The 23,685-nt window shown below is 33.8% G+C and overlaps 1 protein-coding gene across 1 annotated transcript in view; it reads right to left on the reverse strand.

Annotated features, from left to right (window-relative positions):
• LOC132738792 (tyrosine-protein kinase ABL1-like) overlaps nucleotides 1-23,685 on the reverse strand; it is a 49,325-nt gene that overhangs the window by 25,312 nt on the left and 328 nt on the right. The window contains exon 2 of the mRNA XM_060726392.1: nucleotides 6,942-7,121. Coding sequence (XP_060582375.1) covers nucleotides 6,942-7,121 — 180 coding nt within the window. The remainder of the gene's footprint in view (nucleotides 1-6,941; nucleotides 7,122-23,685) is intronic.

Here is a 23,685-nt window from a genome sequence, read left to right on the forward strand (position 1 = left end):
ATAACTATATACATGATAATAATGTCATAGTGCGAGAACTTGAAAAACTTAAAATTCTATCTATCTTTATTACACAGTGACAATCATGTATCAGCCCTCTGATTTTTTTTAAATTCTAATAAATTTTTCACTCTTGACAATAAATTTTTTAAAAGAGATGAGTAAGTACACAAAAAAAAACACGCAAAAAAAAAATTATCATAAAGGCATAAAATATTCATCATTGAAGTTAATTTCATTTTATTTTATTTTTATCGATTGTTGAGAATTTCCTGCAGATGCACCACAAGTGATTATCACTCTGATACTCTACCACAGTTTCATTTTTCCCAGCAAATTGTATCGACAGATGTTTCAATAGTGGCATATAAGAATACATTTTTGCACAGATGTTGCACCAACATAATGCGTTTGTGACCAGCATGGATCCAGACCAGCTTGCGAATCCGCCCAGTCTGATCAGGATCCATGCTGTTTGCTATCAGTTTCTCTACTTGTAATAGGGTTTGTAAGCGAACAACATGGATCCTGATCAGACTGCGCGGATGCGTAGGCTGGTATTAATCCATGCTGGTCGCAAACGCACTATGTTGGTTTTGTCATGATGCGGCATTGTATACATGTTTTTCAATTGGTACAACATTAAAAGGCTTTGGACATATTTCCATGGTTTCTATGAAAATTTCCATGATGGAGTTTATGAAAATGTGATTACAGTTTGCATTGATGTTTTAATATAAGATATATGGACATGGACAGTAGATGTTTCCAATGAGGGATATATATATATACCATTGTTTTAAGAAAAAGTGAGATAAAAGTGCTTCCATATATTACATGCTTCCTTACAGTTTACATAGATGTTTCCATACAGTTTACATAGATGTTTCCATACAGTTTACATAGATGTTTCCATACAGTTTACATAGATGTTTCCATACAGTTTACATAGATGTTTCCATACAGTTTACATAGATGTTTCCATACAGTTTACATAGATGTTTCCATACAGTTTACATAGATGTTTCCATACAGTTTACATAGATGTTTCCATACACTTTACATAGATGTTTCCAAACAGTTTACATAGATGTTTCCATACAGTTTACTTGTAGATGTTTCTATACAGTTTGCATAGATGTTTCCATACAGTTTACATAGATGTTTCCAAACAGTTTACTTGTAGATGTTTCCATACACTTTACATACATGTTTCTATACAGTTTACATAGATGTTTCCATACTGTTTACATAGATGTTTCCATACAGTTACCATAGATGTTTCCATACAGTTTACATAGATGTTTCCATACAGTTAACATAGATGTTTCCCTACTGTTTACAAAGATATTTCCATACAGTTAACATAGATGTTTCCCTACTGTTTACATAGATGTTTCCATACAGTTAATAAAGATGTTTCCCTACTGTTTACATCGATGTTTCCATACAATTTACATAGATGTTTCCATACAGTTAACATAGATGTTTCCATACAGTTTACATAGATGTTTCCATACAGTTAACATAGATGTTTCCCTACTGTTTACATAGATATTTCCATACAGTTAACATAGATGTTTCCCTACTGTTTACATAGATGTTTCCATACAGTTAATAAAGATGTTTCCCTACTGTTTACATAGATGTTTCCATACAATTTACATAGATGTTTCCATACAGTTAACATAGATGTTTCCATACAGTTAACATAGATGTTTCCATACAGTTTACATAGATGTTTCTTTACAGTTGAGATAGATGTTTCCATACAGTTAACATCGATGTTTCCATACAGTTTGCATAGACGTTCAAGCACAGTTGACATAGATCCTACAATATATTTTACATAGATCTTTCTACATAGTTTGTAACACCTAAGGTTAGCCAAACTCAATGTTTCAGCCCCATACAACCTTAATTGTATTGGTGCGCAGCAAAATCAAACAACACAAAGTTAACAATCTATACAGTTTTCATAGATGTTTCCATACAAATTACATAGATATTTTCATACACTTTACATGTTTGTAAACTTGTTTCTATACAATTTACATTAATGTTTCCATACAGTTTGAAATGTTTCTAAACTGTTTATATAAATGAATGTCGTCTGCACTGGTCGCTTGTGAAACATCACTAGCCACCAACAGGCTAAGGGTTTTTAAAATCTAACCTATTACCAACAGTTGATCAAAGATCAAAAATCTGCAGTACACCATCTGCATTATATGTAAATTGATCAAAAAAAGAGAAAATATTTTTACATTCTTTGAAACATGAAATCAGACTGCCACTTATATCGTTTATATTCTGGGAAAACCAATAATCGCTGGGATTGTTTGTTACAGATATAGAGAGCTCTTCACTGTGAAGTGGTATATTGCACAATACTGGTTAGATATTACCGCAATTAATATCTCACAGATCGGCCCTGAATTACAATGAATAATACACTAGAGCATTATCCACTGACAGGGAGATAGCTCCACACAAGTGGCTCACAGCTTACCGGTTTATTTCAACAATACTTCCTTTTTTATTGTTTCTCCTTTTTGATTTTTATTTAATAAAGGAATGCCAATGGTTTAAAACAAACTTTTTCAACAGAATTTTTTTTTTCACTGCAAATTACTAGTATTACGAGGTTTTTTTTGTATGGCATGTTTTTTTTCTCTCCAATTATTCAGCTCCTTCAATAAAATGCAACAACTTCTCCACTTAATTCGAGACGTGGATAGTATCAGTACAGATATGGGAGTTGCTCCGAACTAGTTGAACTTAAATTGTATTCTTAATAATGAATTGCGAACAGTCAGGTGGCCTAGTGGTTAAGGGCCCTATCTCTTTACCCTGGGATCATGGGTTCAAACCCAGCTCTGAGATTACGATCATGTCACTGTTGGGTCAATAGGTTGCCATCATTTTCAAAACAAAAATAAAAGTATTTATATATCGTTACCTTGGTGCAATAACTGATTAAGTGCTATTGAATTTAGTAGGACATATTCAGTTATTGCACTAAGGTGACGATATGCAAACCATTATGGTCTGTAACATTTAAAGCAAGGGCTTAGATACCAGTGTAATGTCTTAGATCTAATAACCCTATAGCCATTATGCAACCCTGTCTAAAGTAATCTGCAATTTATAATTTTTTTCAAATGAACTTATCAACTTACATCATCAGCAAAAATTTCATTCTTAAGCAAATTCCGAAAGAATTTTTTTTAAATAACCAGTCCTATTTTCATTAATAAGACAAGATGGAATGGTAACTGTTACAAATCGTTAATTTCTCATTTTACAGTACTAAAATTATTTCTCAGAAACTGTTAGGTATTATAGCAGCAGATATGCACAACATTACCACTGATGACAATAACAGACTGGGACTCATTTGTATTCGGTTTTTCTCTCACTCTCTCTCTTAGACCATGACTCAGCAAAATATTAACATGCACAGTCAGGGATAGGGAAGAAAAAATAACAAGAGCTGTCCGTAAGACAGCGCGCTCGACTTTTTTAGTGCTTGCCTATAATACAAAACATTGACAGTTAAGGGCCATAATTCAAATAAAATCTTTGACAGAATTACCTTCTCCTGGACATGTTTGGGAATCATGATTGTAAACAAGTATTCCAACTTTCAAATTAATATCTCAAACAGTTCAGTCAAAAAGTGGACTGGTACTAAAAACTTAACCAAGATTCTAAGTCGATAAAAGGCCTTAATTTTTAAAACAAATCCTTGACAGAGTTACCTTCTCTTGCGTACAGATGGGGTAATGATGTGAAATAGCATTAAAAGTTTCAAAGCAATATCTCAAAGGGTTAAGGCAATAAGTGGATTTTACCCATATTCAATGTATTTTTCTAAGTTCAAAAAGGGGCATAATTCTGTCAAAAACCTTGACAGAGTTATGTCCTCTTGTCTGTTGATGAAGGTCGTGATGGTAAACAAGTATGGTCAGTTTCAAAGCAATACCTCCAATGGTTTTGAAATAAAGTGAGGTGGTACAAAAAACTTAACCAAGATTCTAAGTCGATAAAAGGCCTTAATTTTTAAAACAAATCCTTGACAGAGTTACCTTCTCTTGCGTACAGATGGGGGTAATGATGTGAAATAGCATTAAAAAGTTTCAAAGCAATATCTCAAAGGGTTTAAGGCAATAAGTGGATTTTACCCATATTCAATGTATTTTCTAAGTCAAAAAGGGGCATAATTCTGTCAAAAACCTTGACAGAGTTATGTCCTCTTGTCTGTTGATGAAGGCCGTGATGGTAAACAAGTATGGTCAGTTTCAAAGCAATACCTCCAATGGTTTTGAAATAAAGTGAGGTGGTACAAAAAACTTAACCAAGCTCAATACACTTTCTAAGTCAAAAAAGGGCCATAATTCTGTCAAAAACCTTGACAGAGTTATGTACTCTTGTCTGTAGATGGAGGTTATGATGGTGAACAAGTATGGTAAGTTTCAAAGCCATACTTGTAATACTTCTGAAATAAAGTGGGGTGGTACGAAAAACTTAACCAAGGTGTGACGCCAACGCTAACGCTAACGCCGACGCCGACGCCGGGGCGAGTAGGATAGCTCCCCTTTTCATAGAAAAGTCGAGCTAAAAACCAGTCTGAATTTAACCAGCTGTGTGCCAGTCTGTAGAAATTATTACAATAAAATGCCATTATATTATGTCATGATTCTAGCAATCACTTCAACATGAAATGAAGTAATTACTTACTAAACTCTATAAACTGCCGCTAATCAGAACCTTATTGTTTGTTAGAAACATTTACTTCCATCTCACAGACAACAGTAGGAATGTCTGTACCTTGATATCAGAAAATAATAAGTGTCAAAAATCTTCAAATTTACAGTTTGAAAATTGAAATATTTCCCCTGAGTAACAATAAAATTAATATTGTTTATGTAAAATGGATTGTAATTCTTTTTCTTTTTTTTTGGGGGGGGGGGGGGGGGGGTGGGGTTGGGGGGGGGGGGTTTTCTCCGCTACAATGACATTTTTTAAGGTCAGAATATTAATTATCTTATAATGCATGGTCATGGAGCTTTTAATTGTGGGAGTGACCAGAAGACATCCAAAGACACCTCTGTAAATTAATTATGGTGCAAGCAAACACTTATAATAAGAAGAATCAGTCTCACACTTATCAAAAGATAAGTAAACAGCCGAATTGTCACATTAACAAATTTAATGATCAAGAGTGGGTTTGCACCCCTATTAGTGCCCAGACTGTAACAAGTACTGTTATCCCTTGAATTTATTCTGTTGCAAAGTAATCAAGCACTTGAGAAGAGAATCTAATCTTCAAAAAGGTTAAGTGGTTAACAAATTTGTCACTTCAACAAATTTAGTGATCTGTAGTGGGTTTGAACCCCATTTAGTGAAAGAACTGTGCTTCTAACTCAGTGGCATAATATATACCTCTGAGCCATTGATTGAATTGCCCCCAACTACCTTCACAGATTGAAAGATAGACTAGTTCATTATATGTATTTATCTTCCATTAGTGCTCGCCAATTTTTTAAAGCCAATCACCGACAAGGATATTTCAAATTTTCAGGTTTCAAATCTTAATAGAACAGATTTTATATAAACTGGACGTTTATATTATAAAACGCAAGTGGGCGGAGCACTAAGCCGGTTAGAGTGCATATTGGATGTTCTTCTTAAATAAGAAAGCTACAGTCGCTTCGCAAGCTCCGCTCCTTTTTAGCTGTCTTATTTACGAAGAACAACAAATATGCACTCTAACCTATACTTAATGTCAAACCCCTTGCAGGGACAAAGACATAAGGCATAAAGGTTCAATGTTTCCTTCAAACCACAAAATTTCCCCAAAAACGGTAATTTTTCACCTCATATAACAGAGGCCTTTATAAGGCCTCTTCCCAATGGAAATTTTCTATAAAATCATACACTTTTCCAAAAAAGATAACCTTACAGTGGTCAGCTTTTTTTACTTCCTGGATATGCAATTTCAGCGATAATTTTCCCCAAATCAAGTGGCTAAGGCCTCTTTCCAATTTAGTGAAAGTACCATAAAAAGCTATAATATAAAACAGCTAACATATGAAACTACTAATCATTGATAAACCAGAAGGAAAAAGAAGCTAGAAATAATGTCAAGCATTGTGTTAAAGAGAGTTTTATTACATCACATTCTCGAGAAACTGTACTCCAACATTACTTGTTTCCTCTTTGTCAAAGAAATGCTTATTAGATGGCATATTACAAAATGAACAAATATGACCTTGACCTATGACCTATAATCATCCGTGGAACCATCAAACCTGCGATCTACATATCATCTTATTATGGTTAACATCCAAGCAGTTTCAATTTCGGTTAACATTTCTGCCACATAGAAACAATTTTCTTCAATCAATTTAAAAACTACAAAACAGACACAAAATTGCTTAAGGTCTGTTAAGGATAGACTTTCTTGACCAAATTAGACTTGAGGGGCCATCACTCTTGTTATTTTTTCCTTTTGTTGCACAGTGGGGTGGTCTCTTATTCTAATGTAACTGAATGAATGAATTTATCATTTATTTACCATAAAAATGCCACTAAAGCTAATCTAGTTGCTCAAATGGACAGATGACCAGAGGTATTATTATTATATTGAACATCTAAAATTATTCCTTATACAGAAATATTTGTTACCAGAAACTCAAAAAATGCAGATTTTCTTAGCTGGACCCTCCCTCCACCTGAACCACAAAACTTTTACCATTTCACGCCACACCACCATTCCCATTACATCATTTTAGAAGTGGAACTGTAAAAGTTTGTTTGTACACTTGGATAAGCAAGAAAAAAAATACTCGAAATATCCATTATTCAAGAGTAACTCTATTCATCTACCTATATATCTACCATTTACATTTAATGATCATTGTAAAAGAATTTACCTTTAACAATTGTAAGTTGATTGTCTCCCCCTGACTGAAACTCGTACAGAGCTACAAACAAGTTGGGATCATCTTCTGCCTGGTTAGCTAGGAGGTTCTCTTTGGACATCCATTTTGACCCGAGGGTATCCAAGCCTGACCCCGGGGCATCAGGTAGAGGCCTTGCCTGGAATATGGTTTCTGAAAAAAAAAGAAAAAAGAACCTTATTTAAGCAATGACACTTGAGATTTACCGGCAAAGTTTTTATATAATTAAGATAAGTTTAAGTTCATCCATTAAGAATTCTAAGTTAAAAAGGGGCACAACTCCAAAAATATTGCTTTCAGAACTATGCCCCTCGTCTCACAATTGCATCTTGTCATAGGGAGCCAAGTTTTGTGTTGATAGCTTTTGAAAAGATTATATAATATGTATATCTAACTAATGGGCTAAATTAAAGTTATTTGTCACAACAATGATGAAGCAGCTATCATAATAGCTCAACTTTTTCTTTGAAATGGACAAGCTAAAAACCTATCAAATATTACTCTCAATGCACACATAATTTTTATAAAATGGTTTATACAGCATACTAATGCAGAAGTTATTCTTGGGTTATATCAAAACACTTCAAGAGTACATTGAAATGTCAGTAAGTCATAACTGACTTCGTGACTTACTGATATGGAGTAAAATTATAATAAGAAATCTTTAACCTTCTGTTTTTCTTAAATGGACTAGTTCAGTTTCTATATTTGGAACTGTCCATTATCATTCTTTGGGATATCAAGCTAACTAATTTTAATTGATTAATTGGCTAAAGAGACTGTATATGCCAATGATTTATTTTGCATAGTTATCATAGTCTATAAAAACATAATACAGGCAAGTTTAGAGTATCTTAATCAAATACAAAAGCTAAGTATAATGGATCTATGACAGCATCTGTAATAATTTTATATAACACTCGGGTCATAAGTTAAAAGCACCATTTTGATCCTTATTATTCATTATTATTTCAACTTTCAAGTCCAATATATTGATTGATTGATCTGCTTTATTTTATTGATAGTCAATTGGTCTGTGCTTTTATACATCAATCAATCTGGGTTTATTATTTCAAAATCATTCACCATTCATACATTTTGATATACATCATTAATCATATACATGTACATGAAACAGAAACTATATAATTTATTTCATGTACATATTACATGTATATCAAATATAGCCATGTAAATTTTTTTAGACATCTCATATTCTGCACAGTATCTTTTCAGACAGGACATACTTTTAAAATTTTCCTTAAAATTCAGGATTAAATTTGTCCATTTAAGATATAACAAATTATTTAGTATGGTTTGAAAGTGTTAAAAATCCTGTAAACTACTAGGGGGCAGGACTGTGCCTGCTTCAGTATTGTATCTACTGCTGACTGCATTATGTTACATAATAATCCTAAATTTAAATTTGACAATTGTCAACTGAAAACAGGGTAATATATAAAATTAAGCAGGTTAAAAATTGCTGAGGCAGATTATCTTAAATGTCATTTTATTTATATAGCCATGACATGTCCAAAAGCGACACACTATCAATTTTTCTACAACACTGATTTTTATTGGTTCATACAAATGTATATGAATAAATTCTCTACATTATACTGTTTGACTTACAGTTATTTCTCCGTTAAAAATTCAAACTTAAGCAAATTTCATGGGAAGTTTGATAGATGTATGTATTAACATATACAAAAATTAACAATTTACATTTACCAGTATGACAAAAACAAAAGAAATTTCTAGGGTCTTTTACCGCAACCCTGCTTTATATATCTTATAATTAAAAATTATGAACTTGGCCATCTTTTAATCCATCCTTTTTCAGGATAAGTTAAAAATATGTAAAGACAGACTGAATAGTGCAGACCATGATCAAACGGCATGGATGTGCCGGCTGCACTGGTTGCATGGCCTAATCTAGTTGTTGCCAGCAGACTTGCAGGGTTAAAATCCTTTGCAAGAGATTTCTAGCATTGAGGACATACCTTAAACTTTTTTTCTCTAATTTTTTACAATACCATAATTATTATATGACTAAAAAGTGTTTTCTTTCAAACAATATATTAACCTTAACAGGGCTTTTTTTCACAGGTTGGGGAAGCAGCCCAGCCCTTAATTTTGGGGAAAAATTATATGGTATATTTGCAAAAGGGGAAGAAAAAACTTGATGTAAATTTAATTTTGGGGGAAAACTGCATGATTTTAAAGAAATTTTCTTTGGGGAAGCAGCCCTATACCGGCCCCTGTTATAGAAGGTAAAAAGGCCCTGCTTAACCTAATGTGTTCTAACTACACACCTATTTGTAATTCATTTGTTAAACATCGACCTTTTTTTAGTCATAAAACAAGTATTTAAACATCGGATATAAAGATGGTCGTTACGATAGAAAGGGTAGTCATTAGTTTAACAAACTTTTAACGTGGGTAAAGCCTAAAGGTCTTTAATGTCTCAGTGTGCCATGTAATTATCATCCATGGATACAAAAATGTATTACACACTCTATGAAATACATGACAACTATATTAAATACAATGACTTTGTTAAATCCTTACAGTTACACATCCCTGTATTTTGTAAAATGGACTTGTCCTACTTTGAATTTGGAATAGTCCATTGCTAGTTTTTAGGGACTTTCACAACAAAATATAAATGACCGTTAAACCTTTACAGTTATCCATCCCTGTATTTTTAAAAATGGACTTGCCTCACTTTGAATTTGGAACAGTCTATTTCTAGTTCAAGGGATTTCAACAACAAAATTATAACTTCAGCAGCAGCTTTAAATAGTAAAAGAGCCTGGTCAGACTGCATCATGCCATGGATGAAAAAGCTGGCTTGATTAAATACTGAGGTGGCCTAAGCCTGTAATTAGTATCGCAAGCATTGTAATTTTTAGCTCAGGGTTAAACGGTCAAAAAAAATTTATTTAATTTTTGCTTGGGTTTTAAGCCACACACAGACAAACACTGTTAAGGTTGAATGACGGTTTTTCTATCTTTATTTATGAAGAGTTAGTCAAGTATCTATAGATGCAAGCAGGCACCTCACAGTTAGTCAGATCCATCAGGCAATCTTGTGATGGGTAAGGTGAAACTATCTAAGTTTAACAAATTTTACACACAACTTTATTAGATCTATTTATTATAACATTATGTGGGTTCAGAATGCAAAACATTTCTAAAATTAAACTTATTTAAGTCAAAATTTACCATGCACATGAAATAAAAAGGTCCTACAACCTTAATTTTACTGGGCAATGTAAATATTGTATGTTTTCTGTTTTTTATTTGGTTTTATGGCGCACTAACACAATTTACGTCATATCAGGTGCCGAAACAGGAAAGATAATTTTGGCTAACAAACTTATGGTCAAAACGTGGATTGACCTCACCTGCTGGAGCTAAGAGATGTATGGACTCCAGTAATTCAAACCCATTATAATCACAACATCCACCCAAAAACCCACTTATTTTTAATCAAAATTTCAAACACATTCTCCACTTAAAGTTTTTTCCATACCAGTTTTAAAGCAAAACCCCTCCTTTCTTAGAAAAGCAAGTATCGATTAAAAAAAAACCCAGAAATACTGGGTTTAACAAATGTAAATATATTCATTTTTCAAGAAGAGACTTTGCATCTTTTATGCAAAATGTGACCGAATTTTCTGTCTTTTTCACATATTTCTACAGTGTTGTACATTGAGGTTATTTCTGCTTCTTCAGCATACTTGAACTCACTCAGAGCCAGCTTCTGGCAAAAGATTGTAGAATTGAGACAAGTGCAGACCAAGATCAGCCAGCACATCTATGCTGTTTCATGATGGTCTGAAATATTCACATTTCAGTCAAAAAGGATTTTTGTATATTCTCTAAAATGATGGTTGTCTCCAAATTTCAACAGATTGAGAAGTTCATTTGATACATTTAGCCCGACTTCAGTAGTGTTGGTGCCTTGTCAAAATCTTGATTCTCTGAGTTAAAAATTTTTTTTTAGGTTTTCATAAACAGCATGAATATGGAAGTACATCTTTTTAATGGTACGACTAGAAAAAAGGAAGAAATACTCAGCAAAGGTTAAGCATAATACCTGCAAATAATACCATATCTTGTCTTAATTATCCATCGATATCGGCCAATTTTACACCAGCATTCAATAATATTGAAGTCTTAAAACATGTCAGTGTAACAATAATTCATGTCACAATGCCATCATAACCAATTGGCAATTTCAAACATCAAAGAGTAATAAAAATTGTCACAATTTCAATGGTAAATCCAACAAAAAGTCAGCGGTAGACCAGAAGTTAATCACTAAAATCACTCCCAATACATTAACTCTATTATCAAAGTGCTGTGAACCACCCTCGCACTATTGAAATTTCCATTAAACAAATGCATCTTTCCTATTATTTATTCCAACCCCTCTAATTAAACAACTTATTACGTAATGATAAAATAACTTGTGCGGTTAAACTTCTTTTCCGCAGATAAAACATTTCAATAATCTTTAAACAAACATCACTGATCTCCGTGTACATGTACACAAACAGGGCTGACTAACAAAAACCGACGACTATCAACAATTCACCGAAAAAGTAGTTCAATACATTATCGGGCAGATTAGGATCTTCAAAATCAACACACTATGGGTGTCATCCAACACTCAAAAAACTTTCGTAAAAAAAGCCATTCGAAATTTGACGATGTCTCAGTCTGAGTTGACTATCTGCGCAACAAAACAAACGATGACCAAAGACACGCTCACCCGTGAAAAAAAAATCTCCGCGTTAAACATCGTACCTTAATCATTTATGACAGAGGGATGACTGTTCTATCGACAAATGTAAACATTTTTCTTTCAAACCAATACAGAACTTGTAAATTGTGAAGATTAATGTTTTCTTTTCTAATGAACATACAGTTTGACAATGAATGGAAAGACACATTATTTCAGACCGATGTATGTGGAAGAATAAATTCATTGTAAACTTACCGACTTTGTGTCAACCCTAAATAAAGAGAGGAAAAAAATGATTTTATTCAATTTTTGACGATGCAAAAAAGTAATTTTATTTGCATTATTAAGTACTGACTGAAAACATAAACCACAGAAGAAATGACTGTTAGTAGTACACCTAACAAGCTTTAAGATAATTTAAGATAATTATCTGTAAGATAGAGTGACACTGGATATATTATACAAATTTTCTTTATTGTTCCATGATTTTTAATCACTGATCCTTAAATTGCTTAATATGACCTTTAAAGTACCACTAGTTTAACTTCCGCCTATATTTCAAAATTTGTTTGAATTTAATGTTAGGTTGTTTCATAAAATTTAAAATGTAAAACAATTCTATAATAAAGTCAAATATATAGTTCTCTTGACTTGATATCATTTAATGCTAACTTATATACATGTCCTGTGCCAAAATAAAGCCAGGCAGCGATGTTATGGCACAAGTACGAGGCCAAATACCGGCATTTTGTTGGGAGAAAAATAATACATAAACCTTTAATATTAATAAGAGCATAGCATGCATAGTTAACCTTCTTCTATTAATTAACAAATTTAAGTATTAAGAAAGAGGCATAATTTTAAAAAAAATTGCATTCAGAATTTTTGACGCCCTTTTCTAAAAAGCAAAATTTTCATGAAGCAATTTTTTAAGATTTATGTTATAACTTTTTAAAAGATTAAATAAAGAGCTACAAAAAGTTTTTATGACAACAAGGGGCAATGACGCTCCCGCAAAAATCAATTTTTCTTTTGACAGCAAAAAAACCAAAATATTCTTTAAAATTTTTCCGAAAAAAATTTAAAATTTTAAACTCAAATTGCTAAAAAAAATTTTTAAATTTAATTATACAGTAACAACATGACATTTTATAAAATTGTTTAATTTTTTCCTAATTTTTTTTAAATGGGTTTTTAGGGTAAAATTCCCCTTTTTAAAGAAAAGAAAAAGGGGGAAATTTACTGACAGGGAGCCTGACATGGCTAACCATGAGGTACGACTACACTATCACTCCAAAGATAAAGAACCCCTTTAAAATTTAAAAAGGAAAAAATTTTTGCTAATTATGTAAAGTTTTAGATTTAAGAGGAATATTTTAAGATAATTGACACCCCTTAAACACAAAATGAACTGTTCCACCTTCATAATTGAGCTAGTCCATTATTATAAACAGATAGTAGGAGGGTTGAAGCTTGAGTCATAATCTTTGATGTTTCTTCATTAATCACCATAGTGCTGAATAATATCAGACCCCCAGGTCAAATTCTTCTTGAATTTCACAAAAGAAAAAACAAACCATGCTGGACAGCCTATTTAATTATAAGTTATGATTTATGAATGAACAAACAGTTATTTGGGCAAATCTTTAGTGTTCTGCTTGCTTAAGGGCCTGCTATCTGTATTTCTATTATTAGCAAACAGGCGGTGTAGCTCTATAATAATCACTGTTTGTGATTAACCCTTATGAATAAGAATTTCTTAAAATTAAAGGCACATCATGCCTCAGAAATGAATACATTTTTTATTTAATAAAAAGGTGTATTACAAATGTATGTGTTTTATAAAGTTGTAACAACTGATTAAGAACATGATTGTGACATGCTGCTTATCACCTGAAGAAAATAGCACTGAATGTGAAATAATTTGTCATAAAAGTAGCAAAAGGTAAACAAAGTTGCCATACAAAATACTAAATCACAATAACTGTTTTGATTGCCAACATGCAAAAGATTTAAGGAAGCAAAAGATGGATCAACTTTATGGCCAATGTGTAATCTTTTTGGAAACTGTAACAAAACACCAAAAACAAAATGCTTTTGAGACACAAAATAATGGCATTTTTGAGACTTTATTGACCTATAATGGACTAATTGTAAACCTCCTATTTTTAGAACTGCTCACTGAAGTGGGGATAGATCAGATTTTGATGCGAGCCAGCAGACAATATGGAGCATGGTCAGTCTGCAGGGATGTGAAGGCTGGTCGGTGGCAAAGGCTTATCAGTTTCTGTTCATGAAGGGTAACAATTAATGGCACATCAACAATTTACTGCCGATATCTTGTCAAATACTATCATTATAAAGATTTTAGAAGACAAATTTATCAAAATGAGTAAGTTAAATTTTACAATATGAGTTTCTTTACAATTGTATGAAAGATAAAAAGAGAAATTAATCTAAAACACACGACATAGCTACCGCTCATATTAGTTCATATTTGCAAAATATACCAGTTGACCTACTAATACGATGAACTGCCTACATTATTCAGGTTTTCTTTGAAGCTAACAAACATTATGTCATTCAAATACTAATAGATTTCACAGGAGTCTATTTTCTACAGGTTTGGTTTCAAAATATGTTTGGCAGTATGGAGAAAGTATCTGGAAGCAGTAAAGACACTTGTGCAACACTTTTCCACTAAGACTGTTAAGCTGGACACCGAGTTTTTCTTCCAGCTACGTTGGGAAAAGGTCCTTGGTATAAATGGGGGGGGGGGGGGAATTAGGACATTTTGGTAAATTTGAGAAAAAAAAACAACCTTGTACATGACTTGCAAGTTTATTCATATGACCTGTCAACTTGAAGAAAAACATCTAAACCATTTTTTTTACAGTTCAAAAGTTCTCAAACGTTAAAAAATTTTGATATATTTTGCAAGTGTTGGGTTTTGAAATTGGAAAAAAATTTTTCGGGGAGGATTTTTGAATCGGGTCTGGTGCCTTATATCAGCCTCTGGTGATAAAGAGAAAACGCCCGGAATACAATTTCTTTTTTCGAAGCTGAGAGTGACAAAATTAAGCAGAAATTAGGGATTGAGAACGAACTCAGAAACAACAACAACAACAACAACAAGTGAACAAAAGCTGATGGTGATTTTCTATTTTCAGGCACTATGATCAACTTATGAAACTTTTGTAAAAAGCCTCTGTATTATTACTATTAAAACAATTCCTGTTAAATTTAATAAAATCCTGCCACTTGGTTAAGGCGATAATGTTTAAAGAAATAGTGGATTCCAAAAAAACAAAAGTCATCATACCATTATAAAAGCTCATCTCTACAATCAAAGCACTTTGTGCTCAGGGGAGCTGAAAAAAAGCTATATTTATATAAACATGTTTTTTTTCCTGGAAAATATAATTCAGTAAAAAAAAACTGGAGTATTTATCACTCTTGTATCAAAGGGCACATTGTTGTTAGCAGAAAAAAACACCACTAAAATAACTTTCAATTTGATTTTTACATCCTTGGGGGGGAAAACAAGAAATTGGATTCACTTGAAAATTAATTATGGTAACACTTTAAGTTGCAAACTACTACATGTACAAAATGTAAGAATAGAATGTTGAAGAAATAAAAGAGGAAGAAATCAAACCTTTTTAAGTGTTAAATGTATCTTCATTCAACTCATTATATACACAGAATAAGCCTTATATTCTTATAAAAGGGTGTAAAAAAAGGAAGCTAAATTGCCAGTGTAAGAAGTACATGTTTTGTACTGCAAATATGCTTTACAAATTTAAAATTCACAGAATGAAAATTTAAAAAGTGCTTATCAACATGACTTTTTGACTTTTTTTTTGATACACAAAGCATTTTTTAATTAGAAGCTGAGGAGCTCTTGCTTTCAAACAGGGGATTTACTGATTAAGTGGCACACCAAACCATGATAACATCAAGGCCTGCGTATGTAAGCCAGAAATTAATCTCACAGGCAACATTATCGTTCATAATATGAAGGCAACAGGGGAGGTCTGAGAGTGTTCCCTCAAAACATGTCTTCCAATACAACCCCTCCCCCACCCCCAAGGTTTTAGAAGTTATATATTGTATATTATACAATATCTCTAAATGACAGGAGAAAACACAATTTTTACCTGAATGACCACGCTGAATTCAATTTTTATATTTCAATGGTATTACAATTTTCATGCAAACTCCATAAGTTACACCCCACTCAGTCACAGTAGACAGATCAGGGTTGGCGTGATTCAAGTGGGAAATATTCATATTTCCCTGGACAGTGAAAGTACTGGGATACTGACCTCTCCCTGACCAGTCTTAACTCCAAACTAACCCTGTAATACTAAGAGCTAGCTGAGACAAGAGCCCGGTTTGAGCCGGGTGATGCTCCCCGAATAGGTTTTGGACACAGGAAAGTACACCTCTTGTAGTTTCAGAGTTATGTCCGTGGAAAAAGTTCAAAGTGCAATAATTCCAAAATTAGGCAAGGCTGTTACAGTTCTTTGCACTGCACTTCTAATCAATGTGATCTATCAACCTACAAAGTTTCTTGATGATATCACTTATGATTTCCGAGTTATGTTCCTGGACAATTCAAAAAGTAAAAATAAACAAAGGGCAATAACTCCAGAATTAGGCAAGGTAGAAGTTATGATTCTTGTGCACTGCACATCTACCCATTGAGATTTATCTACCTACAAAGTTTCATTGTTTGATATCTCTTACAGTTTTACAGCTATGTCCTGGACAAGATTTTTCTAAAAAGGGGAGATTATTCAAAAAATAAGGCTTAACAGAGTTATGGTTCTTTTGCACTGCATATCTATCCATTTGAGATCTATTCACCTACAAAGTTTTCATGTTGATATCTCTTATAGTTTTAGAGTTATGCCCCGGACAAGATTTTTCTACAAGGGAGATAATTCAAAAACCGGGCAAAATAGAGTTATGGGTTCTTTGACACTGCACTCCCCCTCAATGCCCTCTACCACTGTATGAAGTTTCAACAAATTATCTCCAAGGGTTTTCAAGTTATGTTCCGGACAAAGTTCAAAGTATTAAATATACAAAGGCAATAACTCCAAAATTAGGACGAAAAAGAGTTATTGTTCTTATGCACTGCACATCTACCCATTGAGATCTATTCACCTACAAAGTTTCATGTTGATATCTCTTATAGTTTTTAGAGTTATGCCCCGGACAAGATTTTTCTATAAGGGGAGATAATTCAAAAACCGGGCAAAATAGAGTTATGGTTCTTTGACACTGCACTCTCCCTCGATGCCTCTACCACTGTATGAAGTTTCAACAAATTATCTCCAAGGGTTTTCAAGTTATGTTCCGGACAAAGTTCAAAGTATTAAAATTAACAAAGGGCAATAACTCCAAAATTAGGACGGGAAAAGAGTTATTGTTTCTTATGCACTGCACATCTACCCATTGAGATCTATTCACCTACAAAGTTTCATGTTGATATCTCTTATAGTTTTAGAGTTATGCCCCGGACAAGATTTTTCTATAAGGGGAGATAATTCAAAAACCGGGCAAAATAGAGTTATGGTTCTTTGACACTGCACTCCCCCTCGATGCCCTCTACCACTGTATGAAGTTTTCAACAAATTATCTCCAAGGGTTTTCAAGTTATGTTCCGGACAAAGTTTCAAAGTATTTAAAATTAAAAGCGGCAATAACTCCAAAATTAGGACAAAAAGGGTTATTGTTTCTTATGCAACATCCTACCCATTGAGATCTATCAACTACAAAGTTTTCATGTTGATATCTCTTATAGTTTTAGAGTTATGCCCCGGACAAGATTTTTTCTATAAGGGGAAGATAATTTTCAAAAACCGGGGCAAAATAGAGTTATTTGGTTTCTTTGGGAAAACTGCAACTCCCCTCGATGTCCCTCTTACACTGTTTATGAAGGGGTTTCAACAAATTATCTCCCAAGGGGGTTTTCAAAAGTTTATGCTCCGACCAGGACAAGAACAACGGAACGGACAGAACGGACAGACGGGACCGGCGGGACAGACGGGACAGACGGACAGACGGAAACAAGGCCGCCGACTAATATGCTCCCCGAAATTTTTTTCGGGGAAGCATAATAAAGATACTAACAGTATGACCCATCTTGCACACTGTAACCTCAGGTAATACTATACTAGGAAGACACTTTTTACCATTGGTCAAATAGTGCATTCTGGGTAACCTAGTAATGCCCGCTGGATTCCTCTTCAAATGAATGTCTCAAAAAATGCACCAAAAAGTGACAAAAAAATTTCCCCAAAAATTTGAGCCCGATTCCCAAAATTGAAATGAATAACTTTTTAAATTAACCCTTGAATTCCCGTATTTGAAAAAAGGAGTTTTTGGACAGTTCAAAAATGGGGAAAACCCGGGCAAAATCCTAATGGTAAAAAAATCATGAAAAAGTGGGGGATTGATGCAACCCGATTTTACGATAAAAGGTAAATTGAAAAAGAAGGGGCCAATTCAGTCCCAAAAGGGAAAATTTTCTAGTCTCAAAAAAATTTTATAACTTTGATACATAAAGGGACAACAGACTTAAAATATGAACTTTTTAAAAATGATCACATGCTCTGGTAAATTTTAATGTGGGTTTCTGCCCCGATTCGGGGAAAAAACTACCAAAACAACTTGGGGCACTTTACCCGGGAAAATTTTTTGAATTTTTCATTTAAACATTTAAACCCATTGGGATAAATTAGGGAACAACAAACCCCGTAAAAGAAAAAGTTCCCCAAAAAACTGGGTTTTTAATTTTTAAACCCAAACCCCAATAGAGCATTATCAAAAATTCAAAATGTAGAAACCTTTTTAAAGGTCTACATGTTTCAGTATTTTTTCCCGTAAAACAGTTTTAAAGGGGGGGTTTTCCCAAAATTAATGGTTTTTGTTCTGAAAAAGAAACAAAAACAGAACAATGTCTATTGATGTTTATAGTCAAATCAAAGACATTTTTTAAGAATAATGACCAATGATAACTTTATCATATTTCTGTTGCTTGATTATTTCTTTTATTCTTATTATTTTTTTAGATTGGAACAAAATTTCATGTATTCACACAAAGCAACCCTAGCTCCCTAACCTTGGGGAATATTGGGTGACTTTTGGATTATCAAACATCTGATACAGACCCCTACCTGCTTCAGCTTGTAAAATAATTAACCAAGTTAGTAGTACAGGGACTTACAGAAGGTAAAATCTTTACATTTCCCTGTGTCAGGGGCAGATAACTTAAATAGTAGAAAGGATGCCCAAATTCTTTATTATTTCATCAATTTGTTTTAAAATTAATTATGATTCTCTTTAATTATACAAAGTTTGGGGCTGGAAACTTCAAAGTTCAGCAACATTAATTTTTGAAGAAAAAAAAAGTTTACAAAAATGTTGTCATTTTTTCTAGAGTGTTTCAGAAACTCAATTATTCAAACCATCATATTGCAATTGCATTCTTTAAGTTCTATGTTGGAGGAAGACCTTAGGTGCCATGTGGCATTATTACTGTCACAAGTGGGTACCTATAACTTTCTGTGATGTTTGCTGTTGAACTCACAATATAAATGTTCTTCTTTTATGAGAGGAATCTTGAAAGGGATGGTTTGTGGCTCTGCTCGGGCACCAGACATGCTTTTGACACTAGCGGTTACCAAAGCGATAGAGGAGCATCTGCAATATTTATCATCTACAAAATAGTAACGTATACGAAAGTGAAATTGGTCAGGTAATATAACAAAATGTAAAAAATTCCTTTCTTACGAACAAATTCATTTTCAATTTTAGTTTTTTTTCCCATTGATTTTTCATTCATAACAGTGAATGAGTTAATTTTTTTGCTTTTGAATTTATGATACAAAAATTTGAAAATTTTGCCTAATGAAAATCTTCAAAGTAAAGTCCAAATTCTGAAAAATGACAATCGACCCACAAGACCCTGCCTGGTTTAAAAAATAGCATTCCTGATGGAGTGGTCCAATGTGGTCAGAGGCCATCAAGCTTTTAGTCTTGTAACCTGCCCAAATGAAAAAAAATTTTGCCTTGGGATGGGTGTAGGGGTTATTATAGAAAGGAAAAAAAGGCCAATAATTTGTCACGGTTAAATTTGGAAAATTTAATAATAACAATGTTTTATTTTAAATTCTAAAAGATAAATTCCGACGATTTATTAGAGTAATGTCCCCCCAGTACCCCTGTAACCTTACAGGTGCGTCACCCCAGGTCATCAAAAAAAAATCCTGGTAAATATAGTGCATCTATAACTGTTTTATTTGTTTGCGTCTGGTGAAATTAAATTTGCAAAGACTGCTAGTATGGTAATTGGTAAAATGATTTCAGAGAATATTCTTACTCAGTTAAAGTTTAAATGTCAATTGCTAAACAATTTCTTATAGAGGCATATTTTGTCACTTAGTGGCCTCGGACTCAGGGCCGCTCTTATCTGAATATTATACAGTAAAAACATCTCCAAGAACTACATAACAAAACACAAAGAAGAGCCACGGCTTTATTATAAGGAAGGGAAATAGGTAAAGAAATGTGCCCACAAAAATCCTTTTGTTAGATTCCAGTTTTGAATATACATCCACTTCCCTGGTGCTTCAACATACCAACAGGTCGAAGATTGGTCCGGCAAAAAGGAGGCTAAGGCGAAGTCAAAAAGGATTTATTCCTGACAAACCAGCCTCCTTGATATGCAGCATAGCTTACAACGATTCTTTCTCGCATTCTCTTGAACATCGCAGATATGACTCAAGAATCATGAAGTGTTCTATATGATCTACCACAACCTAGTAGCAATTTAATTGCCATCTTTCATAGAATTATAAAGGCCAACCAGAAATTTGCAGTCTCAAAGTTTCTAAGCTTAATAAGGCAGGGGTGTGGAATTTTGGAATTTTTCCACTTGTCCGAGGGACAAGTTGGATTGAAATTTCTAGTTGTCCGCAGCCCAAATTTACTTGCCCCCCAAAAACAGTGCGGATTATGTAAGTTCAGCAGCTATATTTTACTAACTGAACATTATCTGCAAGTTTGACCATAGACATTGTCCTGAATTACCCTTCTTTGGCAGCCAGACAATAAAACTAGCTATCCTGAAATAAATGTATTCCTTTCGAATCATACTAATTTTTTCTAGTATCTCTCTCTGACTTCGTTTTTTGACTCTTTGGAGTTTCTACAGGCTTTGAACTATTCATTCTTTATAAAGAATTTGTTAAAGTTTTTTTTGTATGCAAAGAAATAAACTTTGCAATGAAATCATCTGTGCTTTATATTTTTTGCCGCAATACAACCAATGAGTTCCTATAGCACATACGTCTATTGAGAGGCTTCATAGGGGGTAAAAAGCAAAACAAAATGGGTTATATAATTAAACTAGTTTGTAAAGGTGATATGCAATATTGGAATGAAAAAATGGGTCAAAGACAGAAAAGGCCGGGTTGCATTTGTACACCAAATATCATGAGGCTGTGATGTTACGAAAAAAAATTTCCATTGACCCATTAATGTTGAAAATTTAATTCAGTAGGGTATACAGGAAGTGGATGAGCTACACACCTAAAATGAATCCCACAGTATGGACCATGTGTCAATGCTGTATGGCCAAAAATATCAAGAGGCTGTGATTAGTAGTTTCTGAGAAAAAATGTTACGAAAATTCCTACCAGTGACAAATAAAATGTGAACAGGAAGTGGATGAGCTGCCAGACTTGAAATGAATCCCACAGTAATGGGGACCATGGTGTTCAATGCTGTATGTCAAATATCAAGAGGCTGTGATAAGTAGATGCTGAGAAAAACTGTTTACGAAAAAATTTCCCTACCATTGACCATTAATGTCGAAAAATCTAACTAATTTAACTAAGTGGATAAACAGGAAGTGGATGAGCGACAGACCTGAAATCCAATCCCACGGTATGGGACCATGTGTCAATGCTGTATGCTAAATATCAAGAGGCTGTGATAAGTAGTTGCTGAGAAAAACTGTTAGGAAAATTTCCTACCATTGACCATTAATGTCGAAAAATCTAACTAATTCAAACTAAAGTGGATAAACAGGGAAGGAAGTGGATGAGCGACAGACCTGAAATCCAATCCAGGGTAATGGGACCATGTGTCAATGCTTTATGCCAAATATCAAGAGGTTCACAGTGATTAGTAGTTGCTGAGAAAACTGTTACGAAAATTTCCTACCATTGATCATTAATGTCGAAAAATCTAACTAATTTAACTAAGTGGATAAACAGGAAGTGGATGAGCTGCAGACCTGAAATCAAATCCCACAGTATGGGACCATGTGTCAATGCTGTATGCCAAATATCAAGAGGCTGTGAAAAGTAGTTGCTGAGAAAACTGTTACGAAAGTTTCCTACCATTGACCATTAATGTCCAAAAATCTAACTAATTTAACTAAGTGGATAAACAGGAAGTGGATGAGCGACAGACCTGAAATCCTATCCCACGGTATGGGACCATGTGTCAATGCTGTATGCTAAATATCAAGAGGCTGTGATAAGTAGTTGCTGAGAAAACTGTTACGAAAATTTCCTACCATTGACCATTAATGTCGAAAAATCTAACTAATTTAACTAAGTGGATTAATAGGAAGTGGATGAGCGACAGACCTGAAATCCAATCCCACGGTATGGGACCATGTGTCAATGCTGTATGCCAAATATCAAGAGGCTGTGATAAGTAGTTGCTGAGAAAACTGTTACGAAAATTTCCTGCTATTGACCATTAATGTTGAAAATTTAACTAGGTCAGCAAACAGGAAGTGGATGAGCGACAGACCTGAAATCCAATCCCACAGTATGGGACCATGAATTGATGCTGTATACCAAATATCAAAAGGCTGTGATAAGTAGTTGCTGAGAAAACTGTTACGAAAGTTTTTTCCCCGCCCGCCCACCGCCCGGACGCCCGCCCGCCGCCCAACATTCACCATACTATAACCCGGGTTTGCAACAGTGCAACCCGACCAATAAAATGATATAGAGTAACCTGTGACCAAAATTTGGCTTTTATTTTTTTTTTAAATGGCTCTGAAATTCACTTGCCCGCCGACAAGTCCAATGAAAAAATCGACTTGTCCGCTGGCAAAAAGGCCCGAGTCGGACAAGTCGGACATAGGAATTCCACACCCCTGTAAGGGTCTATCCGTCCTTTCACTTTCAAGCACTGAGAGTACAGACCCTGAGAGTAATCCAAGTAACATCTAACTAATATAAATATTCATAATTCCCCACACCCCCATATTGCTATGGAACAATCTTCATGTTCTAGACAGGTGTTGCCACAGTCAAATACTATACTGACACTGTTTTTATCCATTTAACCCAATGTAGCTTTTTAACATTGCTCATTACTTAGCCTAATGTTGGGATGCTGACACTGATGGAGTAAGGTTTTCTACTTTACTTCCCACTCCTTGCATAGGTCTGCACATCAACATATATACTAACCAACCCTAACCTTGACTGACTTTAATTTTATTCTCGCTGATTGCTTTAACTAAGTCCATTTTTAACTTATTTCTTACTTCCAGTGTGTAGCCTGGGCTGAAACACTCAAATTTATTCAATTTATTTATTATACTGTCTGATTGACAGTGCACATATCTACATATAGTTTTGATTTTAGACCAATTCAATATAGTTCTTTATTTCTAAACTTGGGCAATTTAAATATACCTTTAGTTTAAAATGATGAAAATAAAGATATTTTCAAAATAATATTTCCACTGTTGAGAAGGGTTTTGCTGTAGTGAGATCCTTTCCATGAATAAAAAAAACTTGGGATTGTCAATCAAATTTGTTTTCAGCTGAGTTGATGAGTCATAATTATTGGCCGATTTTCGTTTATTCTACACTTTGACATTTATTGCAAACTAAATACTTCTAAAAATGATTA

Source organism: Ruditapes philippinarum, unplaced genomic scaffold, assembly GCF_026571515.1.
Source record: "Ruditapes philippinarum isolate M1 unplaced genomic scaffold, ASM2657151v2 ctg1078_1_1_1_1, whole genome shotgun sequence".
Lineage (NCBI taxonomy): Eukaryota > Metazoa > Mollusca > Bivalvia > Venerida > Veneridae > Ruditapes > Ruditapes philippinarum.